We start from the raw sequence: 12673 nt of genomic DNA, 5'->3' as shown, positions 1-12673 counted from the left end.
AACACGCTCTGAGAGATGCAAAAAAGATTGAGAATTAATTTTATGGAGTTCTTGAAGTAACCCATGCTCATGTTGAACACGCTTCCCTAAGTATATTTCACCTACTTTATTAGCTCCGTTTTGTTTTGTTTTGTTTTGTTTTTTTATTGTTTTGTTATTTTTGTAATTTGTGTTTGTATGTTCGCTTTCTTCACTTTTATGGATGCTTATTTGTTCCAGAGATAAACGAGTGTGATTCTAACCCTTGCTTCAACAACTCCACGTGTACCGACCTCATCGGCGATTTCCTGTGCTCCTGTCAACCTGGCTACACCGGGAAACAGTGTGACACTGATATCGACGAGTGTCAAGATCAACCATGTTTCAACAATGGCACATGCCAAGATCTGGTCAACAACTATACCTGTTCCTGTGCAAGCGGTTTCCAAGGCTTCAATTGCGAAGAGGATATTGACGAGTGTGCTTCATTGCCGTGTTCTAACAACGCCTCTTGCAAAAATCTCCCTGGTAGTTATCAGTGCCAGTGTGAGCCCGGGTACACGGGAAAGCTCTGTGATACGGACATTGATGAATGCCTGTTATCTCCATGTCAGAATGGAGCTACTTGCAGAGATAGAATAAACAGCTACGAGTGCGTCTGCCCAGCGGGTTTCCAAGGCAACGACTGCGAAGAAAATATCGATGACTGCGCGAGTGATCCTTGTCAAAACGGGGCCAACTGTCTTGATGGCATTGACAGTCACCAATACATTTGTCCTGCAGGTTTTAATGGAACCAACTGTGAACACAATATCAACGAATGTGCCGGCGCAAACTGCAAAAACAATGCTACATGTTTGGATCAAGTCAATGGGTTTCATTGTATCTGCGCGGCCGGATTCTCCGGGTTAGCCTGTGAGTTCAACATCGATGAATGTAACTCAAACCCCTGTCAAAATCAAGCGAACTGCGTGGATATGGTAAATAGTTATCGATGTGACTGCCGGGATGGATTTGATGGACTGCACTGCGAAAACAACATAGATGACTGTGCAGCAAGTCCTTGTTCAAACAAGGGGTCGTGCCAAGACGGTGTGAACAACTTTACCTGTTTGTGCCAGCTAGGTTTCACTGGTAGAATCTGCAATGTAGACATCGACTACTGCGCCCCGACGCCTTGCTTGAACAATGGAACATGCTTTGATAGCACCACTTCCTTTACTTGCCAGTGTCCAGATGGTTTCGACGGAGATCAGTGCCAGATCAATATTAACGACTGTGAAAATGCTACTTGCTTAAACAACGGCAATTGCATTGACGGTATAAATGAGTATAGATGCTCTTGTGTCGATGGTTTTGTTGGTATCAGCTGCGAAATAAACGTGGACGACTGTGAGCAGAATCCTTGCGTGAACGATGGAACTTGCGTTGATCTGATAAATGACTACCGATGCACTTGCAAGAAGGGATACACAGGAAAGAACTGTAGCATTGACATCGATGAGTGTTCTAACACTCAATGTCGCAATAATGCTACTTGTATCGACAAAGTTGGTAATTACACTTGTTCCTGTGTTGATGGATTCAGCGGACCACATTGTGAAGTTGACATCGACGACTGCGTGGTAAATTCCTGTGGTAATGGATCCACGTGCAGAGACGGAATAAACAGCTACACTTGCGACTGCGCTCCTGGGTTTTTGGGCGACGATTGTACGCTGGAAATTGATGAGTGCGCATCTTCCCCTTGTTTCTATGGCGGGACATGTAATGATCAGGTAATGTAGCACTGATGAACAGCATGTTACTCTCATTTCCACGTCACATCAACCTGCATATAAAGATTTCCGATGCTTGGCTTCCTTTTAGCTATGGCTGCCCTGGATATTGTACTACAGTGGATTCCCGATTTCTCAAACCCTCATGTTTTACCTATGGTTTCGAACCTCCCGATAACTCAAACCAAAATTCGTTTCCCCTCCTCAATCGAACACTGCAATTTTGTCCTGATTTATCGAACTATCCGATTTTTCGAACCAATTTTCGTTTCCCTTGGAGGTTTGAAGAATCGGGATTTCATTGTATTTCTGCTTATTATTTTTTATTTTTATTTCCAATAAGCTCGTTTAACGTGGAGGCCTTATTTTTTATATATATTTTGCAGTATTGATGGTTCTTTTACAATGCATTTAGTGTAATTGAACCTATTCTGAAATGATAAACTGATCAGTCTAGTTCGCAGTCAGCTAACTTAGTGAAAGTACACAGAGTGATTGCTGACCGCTCTCCGTGGCATATATATAGTGGTTAGAGCGCCCGACCAGTATCTGAAAAAGCATGGGTTGGAATCCCGTCAGAGACGCTATTTCCTCATTGTCCCACGCTCGAGACAATACTCATTTTATCTTTCCCGACATCATTTGTATTCTGCATGTTAACGGCTTCGCTTGTGTTTCTCACCATACGGACCTCCCAGCCGACCAATAACGTATATTTCTTCATTACTTTAATAGTTTCACTTAGCTTTAAGGTGTTATGTTGAACACAGTTCAAACAGGTTCTTTAAAATGCATATAGAGTGATTAAACCTGTTCTGACATGATAGCATTTGTATTCCTATTTCCCAAGTTCAACCCTTAGAGTGCGTGGCTCGTATCCAGGTATGCATAAGTTCGAATCCCATAAAGTCTCCTAAGTTTTCGCTGTCCAAGACATTTCATCTCAATTGTCATTATTGTTATTCCACAGATTAATGGCTTCGTTTGTGTCTGCCCCGATGGATTTACAGGTTTGCAGTGCCAACAAAACGTCGATGACTGCAAATCCAATCCGTGTGAAAATAACGGCACATGCTCAGATCTGGTGTCAAATTACACCTGTCATTGTCAAGTGGGTTTCAGTGGCTATAATTGTGAAAATGCTGTTGACTACTGCAGAACAGCCAACTGCAGCCAAAATGGCGTCTGTGTCAACACTCGCACAGAATTTCACTGCAACTGTAGAAGTGGATACTTTGGGAAATACTGCGAGCTTGAAATAGACGAATGTTTGGCAAGACCTTGCTTTAACAACGCAACTTGCCATGATGCCGTCAACAATTTTACTTGCTCTTGTGCTGATGGGTATACAGGCAGGTTATGTGAGAGCAATATTGACGACTGCGTCAACAATAGCTGCTTGAACAATGCTACTTGTGTCGATCGTACTCTAGGCTACTCTTGTCGTTGCTCAGAGGGCTATAATGGAACGTACTGTCAAACAGAGATCGACGAATGTGCATCAAGCCCCTGCACTAACAACGGAACTTGCGTCGATCTGACACCGGGATACAAATGCCTTTGCCCAGACCAATTTGTTGGCGAAAACTGCGAGAACCTTACAGACTTCTGCCTTTCAACACCGTGTCAAAATGGAGGTACATGCAAGTCTGATAACTCGACAAGGAGCTTCACTTGTTCTTGCAAAACTGGCTTCACTGGAGCCACATGTGAAGAAAACATTGATGACTGTGTCTCGGGTCCTTGCATGCCAAACTCCTATTGCCAAGATCTGGAGAATGGTTACAGTTGTGAGTGCTACCCCTCTTACACTGGAGACTCCTGTGACATCTGTAAGTAGCAAAAAATATTTAATTTAATTGTTCCTCTAACCTTGTGATGCAATTATGTCAGAAATATGATGTATATTATACGTTTGTCCTGAAATGAACCTTAACTAGCACAAGGTACGGTTTGTCTGGTTCCATTTGGCTCCGCAGCCTAGACAGTCAGAATATCAATGAACTATTTTTTGTATAGTATCCGCGTAAATACCCAGAAAGAAATCGTTATTGAACATTATCCATTCTTGTATTGCAGTTCTTGGCAGTAATTACGATCTTATATTTGATCGTAAGACCACAGACGACATGGTTTTATTATCAGACGGCAAAGGCATTCCAAGCATGCGATATTTCACCATCGCTATGTTTGTGCGAGCAGATTCCAGATACAAAGCAGGCACACTGTTCAGCTACAGCGTTGCTGGACAACCAGAATCAGATGACGTCATTGTTATTTCATTTACTGAGTCTCAGATTCATCTGGAGATTAAAGATGAAGTGGTTAGAGCCGATTACAAATTAGCAGACGATCATTGGCATTACTTGGGGGTCGTGTGGAACGGAATCACCGGAAATGTTTCGCTGTACATCGACAGAGAGGAAATAAAAAAGGCGAGCAATGTCAAAATCGGAGATATTATCACAGGAGGTGGATGGATTGTACTTGGCCAGCGGTATCTCGCAGAAGAGCAGACAACATCCCTTTCGACAGCTTTTGGCGGCACGTTGCATCAAGTAAGCCTCTGGGATGTGCCAGCAACTGCTGATCACATGTGGAACGCGGCCCATAATTGCACGTGGCCCATTGCCGGAAGTGTACGAGCATGGAGCAGCTTTCTGTCAGGAATCAAAGGACAAGTAGGAAAGAGGTTCATGACGCAATGCAAAGGTATTTGCTATTGCGGTAAATTGATATTCATGTAGCTCACGCAAGTGAGCAGAAACAGATGCGGAAACAAACATGGCAGTGGCATTGATATAATTTTTTGATGACTCATGAACTATTATGTACGTCAAGAAAAGTGATATTTGAACTGAGTGTTGCCTTCAAATTAAAGAAACGTGACACCATTCAAAGGAAGCCATTGCGTTGACCTTTTTTGTGGTACTGTTTGTTTTGCTGTAGTAGATGTATCTTGGAACTTTGTTTACGATATGTAGTCTACGACAATTATGTTAAAACCTACTTAGCAGTGTTTAGCTCTGTAGCAGAACGATACTTATATAGCAGTGTAATTTTACTTTGTAAGTTTGTGCTTTGTAACACGTTTTCTCGCCTTTTTTTTTTTTTTTTTTTTTTTTGCAGCTCTGGACATGTGTACAACTAACTGTTCGCACTTCCTTCACTGCGAGTCTCGCCAGGGACTTTACCACTGTAAATGCCAAGCCGGATTCTCAGGTCCTCACTGTGACATCAATATCGACGAGTGCAGATCAAACCCCTGTATTAATGGCAGGTGTGTAGATGGTGTCAACCGATATGACTGCGAGTGCAACAAAGGATACTGGGGAACCGACTGTGAGAAGGAGATCATCAACGAACAAGGTTGAGGCTCATGTTACGTGCACGGATAGTTTTTGTTATATATTGAGGAAATAAATAATACATTTTGCACAATAGTAGGGACCGCCAGGAACTTTTGCAGTTATTGACGGTGATTTCCAGTTCAGACAAAAATAAATGTTTCCGTATATTTTATTTCTTATTTCTTTGCTGCATACTGCATGAATTTTGTCAACTGTTACTTTTGCACTCTCATCCTAATTTGGAGTGAATGCTGCCTACTTTTGATGCTACATACCTTAAAGAAATATAAAGTTTTGAATGAAAGAAAAAATTAATGATAGTGGTATTACCGATCCAAGTCCAAAAAAGCCCATTTTAGACATTTTAGTTAATGCAAGCTATAACAATTGCTGTCTCTGGGTTTCAACGAGGGTTGATGTTAAAGTTTTGAAACTGGAAATAATTATGTTCTTTTTATTGATTTGAACCGTCTTAATTACTTTGCCCTTGTTGTATCATTTTTGTATTTTGTATCATTTTGCACCTCAAGAAGAAACCTGAGAGCGTTTTTTTTTTAATTTTTTTATTTCCTCATTTCTACAGAGTGTCCCGAATTTAAAGAGCCCAGTAATGGAAAGTTATCTTGTCGGAAAGTTTCTGGTAAGCTGCTCTGTATCATGTCCTGTAACGAAGGTTACTCGTTTAATTCCGAGGCGATGACTATGTATGGCTGTGGTCCTGATACAAACTGGAAATGGAATGACATGGAGGAGCTAGTACAACCAACATGCTCAAGTGAGTAAGATGGTCTGAAGTCTCTGTTAAAGGAGTGGTTGCCTTTCCCTCTCAAGAGGCGTTTGAAACTCCATCCAAAATGCTCCTCGCCGATAACTCAGACTAACGCGCGATAATTCGAAACCCAACATTACTTGTCTAGCCAGTTTACCTTCCTCTCTATTTAAAACCATCCTTGGAGTGCTATAGGTTTTTGGACGGGGCAAAACAAACACAATCCTCAACAAAATTGGCGAGGAAGGAGAAAGTCAGTAAGAGTGGCCAGCCTGACTCCCCTAGAAAATTACTCTAACAGGATCAGTGCCAGAGTCATTGGTTATCATGGTCTCAGACTGGGGCATGGCACAAAACTGCGGTTTATGTTTTTGCCCATTCGGTGAACTGTACCTAACTTTGCCACTCTTGTGCCTTCGTGCGCAGTGATGGTTTTGGCATTGATCCATACATTCGTGTTACAAACCTCAAAATCACAAAATCTACCCTGTGGCTCGGCCATAAAGTTTTAAAACTACTCCCATGGCTATTTTCATGTAAATCAACTAAACTTATTTTGTTTCAAAAAAAGGTGGATTCTGTCCCAATGAAAGGTTTATTGCGCGAAGAGACACGTTTGGCCACTTACAGTATTAGCAACAATAACTTCATTATAACCTGTACCTAAGCAACGTTGATCTATCTTTTGGACCTCTCCAACATTTCTGTCTTCTGAAACACATGTTTAAAGGAGCCCAGTCACGGTGTTTTGTGGTTTTTTTTTTTTTTTGGCCACGTACAAAATCTCCTTTAAATGGAAAGAAACCTGAAAATAATAGCTTACTAAGATAAGATATCAAAGAGATAGTAATAGACCATGAAGGAACGAGGATGGTCAAGGATAGAGAAGATTGACACGGATTGCAAACGACGGATTTGCAATATTTAAGCTAAACTTTTCAAAATGTGCAAAGCGTGACTTAGCTCCTTCAAAACAGGAATCAAATAGATTTAACAGCGAACTCTTCTCCGGAGCATTTATTTTTCGATCTTTTATTTTTGTATTTTTCTATATTACTCGTTTATTGAAAGGCAAGGCTGCCCCCAAAGAGATAGAACATCGCTTCAGGATAAAGTTTCCTGGTATGCAATGCAACATCATCCAAAGTCACGAGGAGTTGCACTCAGCAGTCGAGAAGGAAATTCAAGACACGCTAACCACTGTACAAGGATGCCATGCATGCCAACTGAAAGATGTCGCAACTCCTGGATGCGAGTCGACAGCCAGTAAAAGGAAAAGAAAAGCAGTGGATTATGCGATGGAAGTGCTTTTCTCAGTACTCGTAAAGGGAGGTACAGATTCGTCTTCGCCCGGAGATGATGTCGAAGAGATGAGCGAAGCGGTCTTGTTTCAGATGCGGTATGCTGTCGCTACAGGACAGTTTCAGATAGCTTTGAATGGAATGAACAGTACGGCAGATAGATCTTCATTACGACATCTCTTCTCCAGTATAACTTGTGCTGCTGGCTTCGTTACGAGCGAAGATCGAAAGGGATGTGGTAAGCATTGTTTCTTTTAATTTTTTGATCACAAAAATAATCTGTCCATTGTACCATAAATTATTTTCATCGGTGGACGACAGAAACTTTTTATTGAAGAGATGAAATTGTAGCTCGGTTTACTTGATCTCCTTCTTCGCGGTCAACATGGAAAATGTGGGCCGCATAAGGAACCAATTACAAATTTTCTTTTTATAATCTTCCAGTTTATCGGACTAAGTGCGCGCCGAAAATAAAGCGTCCCTTAATAACAAAAATAAGCCGAAATTGGGAGAAATAAGCCGAACATTAGGAAAGACCTGCAATGGACTTGCAATTCATTTAGAAAACAGAATGGCTCTTGCACCTCGCTTATGCTCTAGCCTCTTATTATGTCAACGCGTACTTTGACTTCCATTAGTGGCTTGCCCAGTTGGAACATGGCACGATCAAAAGAGTTTCAAGTGCATCCTGTGTGATAAAGGTTCTTACCAAGACAAGGAAGGACAGACCAGCTGTGCAGAATGTGGTGAAGGAAAGTCGACCGATAGCTTGGGAGCCGCGTCCAGTGAGGACTGTGTCGAGGGTTAGTACATGCACATATCGTAACCATCTTATAGCAGAAAGTGTCCGGAAAGAAAAAAAATTGTTTAAGATCATTCTTCAACCATAAGAGGTAAATCATGGTAAATGGTCACGGCAAATCCCAGTGGCCATCGTTACACAGACAAAGTTGAAAATGTTGGTCATTTTTCTCCAAGGCGTGATTTCCATGAGGTCAACATCATCATCAATTTTGTTTGCCTTTGGAAGAAGCGTTTGTCTTTTAGAGTAACCTAGACAGGGCCAGTGACACTGAGTGGATATATAGTGGTCAAATAGTGGATGCCACCTCCATTGTTAGTATGGTTTTAAGGTGGCTCGAAAAAGGTTCATGGCGCGCGCAGACTGGGTTCTAATAGCGCGCGCGAGTTATAAAAACCCACGAAAGCCCACAAAGCAATGCAAACAATATGGCGTTTGTAGTGTATTTTCGATTCGGTTTTGAGCGCCGCTTTAAAGCTCATGAGCAAATGTTCTTTTTTTAATAATTTGCTTCCATCTATCAGGAATTTCTCCTTCTTGGCTACTTCCTCGCTTCAGCGTTGTGTTTGCGTCATTTCCACTCGCAGGGACTGAGAAAATTCTCATAACAACGATCGTAGCTTTCCCCGTAGAGTCCCACACGGATTACGCGGCCAGCAGGAGTTGTTTATTCATTTGTTTTGGGCAGCTTTCATACAGAATGTGTTGGAAAGGAAATGCCCAGTGAAAGTAAAAAAAAGGAGATAGCTGGAAAAACACCTAAAACGCAATTCTCAAAGTTACGTTACTCAAATGTGATATGGCGAAAAGAAAACCTCCTTTCATGAGGACAAGGAGAGAAAGACACAGCACTAGCGAAGAATTAAGCGAGGCGTTTCGGTGAGATAAGCTTAAGACTATATTGCTTTGTTTGCTTTTAAATTTGCAACGAACTGGTAAATTAACCGGACGTGCGAGGTTTGAAATTGAATGAAAGTATTACAAGGGCTTGTTTATACAAATAAAACGAAGATGTAAACACCATAGCTGTAGTGATGATCTAAGCAACTGCAACTTAGGCGTGGAAAAAACGTTTCTGGACATAAGTATCCACGAATAACAAACAACATTAGTCAAGGGAACATTTCTTGTATTAGAGAGATATTGATGCGCGTTTATGCAAACTTTACCCGCCTGATTTTGTCACTTTTCTTCCAATCCATAAAAAGATTGAACTTTCCTGTTCACAAAAAACAAATACTTCGCACGAACAGCTGGAAGTTGACGTCGTGTCATTCCCTTAAGCGGGCTTCACACGGCAAACTAAAGTTAACAAACTTGTGTTGGCAGACTCAAGTTGGTGTGTGTGAACGACACAAATACAGTCGGCAAACACGTTGGCAAACTGTTAGCGACAAATAGAACTTGCCTCCTCTATTCTCGCCAACTTTTTCACCAACATTTTCGTGTTGGTAAACTCGTATCTGACGTGTGAACGATTGGCAAACACGTGTCGTTAACTGTCAACCAATTAAACTGCGCGCTCTATTCACGTGATTTATTTACGTGACACTTCACAAAATGGGGGACGCAATTCAAGATGAACATGAGGCCACTTTCAAATTTATCGAAGAGGTTCACAATTGTCCGGCTGTGTGGGTCGTTTCATCTGTAGTCTACAAACATACTGAAAACAAACAAAAGAAAATGGAGGAGCTAGCCTACAAACTGGGCTTCGTCCAAACCTTTCTATTTCTCCACTGCTTTCTGTTTCTTCTCTTCTCTCCTTCTGTTTCACTGTTCTACGTGAGTGCCACTGCATTAAGTCGGCCATGTTGCAAATTACCGTGTGTTGTGATTTGACGCGAGTTTGAGTGTGAAGGTACGAGTTTGCCAACTTTTTGAAGTTTGCCAACACGAGTTTTCCCATTTAAGTTTGCCGTGTGAAGGCCGCTTTACTTTACGGATTGTTCCGCGTTCGTGGACTCGATTGAGCGCATGAAAAATACGGATCTTGCCGATTCAAATTTTTTTCTCATTTTCAAATTCGTGGGTCTATATCTCCGCTTCTAGTGGGCAACTTTTTGTTTTAATTTCTGGCGACGACTAAGAGCAATTGGCTACGTATTAGTACCGATTTTGAAAAAAATCCTGTAGGAAGGAAAAAAAAAAAAAAAGAAACCAATAGTCTAAAAGTAGTTTTTTTCTTTCATTTGCTCGGCAGATTTTTTTAAAAATAAATTTTGAAGATCATTCCTGAAAGGCATCTAATATTGGAGTGTGAGAAGATTTGGCGGACCCATTTTCTAAACAAGACAATAGACTCCAATTTTTAGTGCACAACTGAATGCGTCACATGGTTGTCATGGTAACAGGTTGGGGAATATTATAATGAAATGAGTCTATGATGTCTCTTTCATTTCTGTGGTAAATTTCATGCTGATACGATGAACCAAACTCTATTTAGAAGAGAATTGGTAAAACTTGTTTAGGGAAATGAAAACTGTCTAGCCACCTTAAGCTGGCACCTTTATAGTTATGGAGAATGACTGCGGCATAAAGAACTCTTTTTTTTTTTTTTTAGTTGAGCCAACAGTTCCGTCAGAAGAAAAGGATATCATTGGCTACATCGTAGGACCTTTGGTGGCAGGGGTTCTCGTTATAGCCATCGCCATTGTCGGCTGCTGGTATGTATACCAAAGCTTATGAAAGTTTTGAATGGTGGTTTATGATGCTTTCTTTTGGAAATGGTAATACTCTCAATTAGCCTTTAAAGAGCATTCTGCTTGTTATCGTTTACCATGTGGTTCACCTTCAAGAGAAGACGCGGCAAAGGAAGCAGCAAAGTGAATATGAATATTTTTGATGGACGAACACAAGGGCTAGAACGCGGCGTGGGACCATTTTCTGTTCCAATAACTGGGTTGGGGTTATGTTTTAGTAGCAGGCGTAAAGGTGGGGGGGGGGGGGGGGTGGGGGGGGATTCTACTAGCCATTGTGGAATTTATTACAATCTTTAGCACAGCTCGATCACTCAGATCAGTTAAGCCGCACTACATCAATTCACACGCCTCCAAGGTGGTATACTTTAAAACATACGAGAAAGGCCTTACTTAATATTGAACAAGTAATTGGAAAGACAGAAAAACCTACATCACACCTTTTACAACATTTTCTTTGTCGCCTTGAATTTAAACGTCGATTTTTTTTTTCTTATAGGTTTCACCGCTCTCGTCGCTTTGATAAGCCAGTCTTGCAAAAGAAGTCATGCCTTTTTAAGGGTGGTCATAAAAACCTAGGTCTCGATGAAGATAATCTCGATTTGAAAAAGAGAGATTCTGATTCATTGGAGGAAGACGTGCAAAGTAGCGACGGTAAAGAACCAGTGTATTGCGAAATACCAGAACAGAAGGAGACTGTTTACATTAACTCTAATGTTGTTGCTGCTGACAGTAAGAGTCTTTACCAAGAGCTAAATATTGCAAATAGGACATCGAACACTATCTATGGGAAGATTATCAGTTCAAGTCGACCCTACGAAGTTAACCTCGCTGAGTCTCAGGTATAAGTCCCTCTTCCCAGTATCCGTAAGGCGTGTTCTCACCACTTGGTCAGGAGACCACAAACGCAGAGCGTATTTATAACTTGCGCCATTTTTAGAAACTCTTTTTCTTTCTTTTTTGCCTCGGACATTAAGTGCTACATTTAATAGTCTCGCTCAGGTAAACTGAGAAACCCATTTTGGTCACAAATTTGCACATTCGTTTGGAAATACTGAATGAAAGATCAAAGAGAGTTGCAGTTCTCGAGGTTTGGGTAACGTTCGTATCAGCCGGAAAGTCACTCAGATGAAGATTATATATTAGTGTAGTCAAATCATTTCGAAGAAGGAAATCTGATTTAGCTAATGAATTGTAGCAGATTTATTAACTTTTTAAAGAGTAATGTTTATCACTTTTGAATGAAAATTAGCAATATGAAAAGTGAACGACGTTTCGATGAATCCATGTCATAATTATCAAGTTCAAAATACATTAAACAATTGCATAAATATAAACAGTAAAAATGGTGTCAAAATGTTTAGGGAATAAAAAGTGTGTTAAAGTATTTAATTGTCGTGTAAAGAGTTTTTATCAATAATGTCTATTAAAAAAGCATATATTATAAGGTGTGTAAGGCAGACATTTCTGGTATAAGCCATGCATATTTGCCATGTACTGCTGTAACGATTTTGTCCAAGAAATGCCATTGACAAGAGCGAGAGGAGTCTTATTGTATTATATTCTGAAATAAAGATAAATAACGCGTTATCTAAATGTCAATTATAATTTAGTCACTCCTCACAACCGTGGAAGTTACACTTTGTATAATAGTAGATGATTTAAGAAACTGTTATGTTACTAATTACTGTCATGTTCGCACGGACGTGCGGTGCACACGTGCGTACCTCCGGAAATTCAGGAAAAAAAACTATTATACGGTGTAGTTATACATTTATTGGTGAAAAGCGTCTTTAATAATGAAATCTGCTGGTTTGACAGTTTCTAGTGTCACTTAATACACCTCATCAAGCATCCCAAAAGGTTGACATATGGAATGTACATCTGTTTAACAAATAGATTCCATGTTGCCGTGCGTCTGTTCAGTAATAGATCGCAGATGACGTCAAAGTGTGGTAAGAACAAAAAAAGTGGCACACGAGGCGAAAGCCGAGT

General features: G+C 40.7%; 1 protein-coding gene across 1 annotated transcript in view; it reads left to right on the top strand.

Annotated features, from left to right (window-relative positions):
* LOC110039678 (uncharacterized) overlaps positions 1–12268 on the top strand; it is a 36009-nt gene extending 23741 nt beyond the window's left edge. Inside the window, exons 26-34 of the mRNA XM_089280639.1 lie at positions 220–1757; positions 2728–3589; positions 3837–4469; positions 4887–5126; positions 5691–5882; positions 6948–7415; positions 7816–7980; positions 10543–10645; positions 11178–12268. Coding sequence (XP_089136765.1) covers positions 220–1757; positions 2728–3589; positions 3837–4469; positions 4887–5126; positions 5691–5882; positions 6948–7415; positions 7816–7980; positions 10543–10645; positions 11178–11526 — 4550 coding nt within the window. The 3' untranslated portion in view covers positions 11527–12268. The remainder of the gene's footprint in view (positions 1–219; positions 1758–2727; positions 3590–3836; positions 4470–4886; positions 5127–5690; positions 5883–6947; positions 7416–7815; positions 7981–10542; positions 10646–11177) is intronic.
* Positions 12269–12673: the final 405 nt, after the last annotated feature.

The sequence above is a fragment of the Orbicella faveolata genome, unplaced genomic scaffold, assembly GCF_042242905.1.
Source record: "Orbicella faveolata isolate gen_17 unplaced genomic scaffold, um_ofav_v1 contig_48, whole genome shotgun sequence".
Taxonomy (NCBI): domain Eukaryota; kingdom Metazoa; phylum Cnidaria; class Anthozoa; order Scleractinia; family Merulinidae; genus Orbicella; species Orbicella faveolata.
Note: the sequence above shows the minus strand (reverse complement) of the source record. Positions and strands in the feature narration are given on the sequence as shown.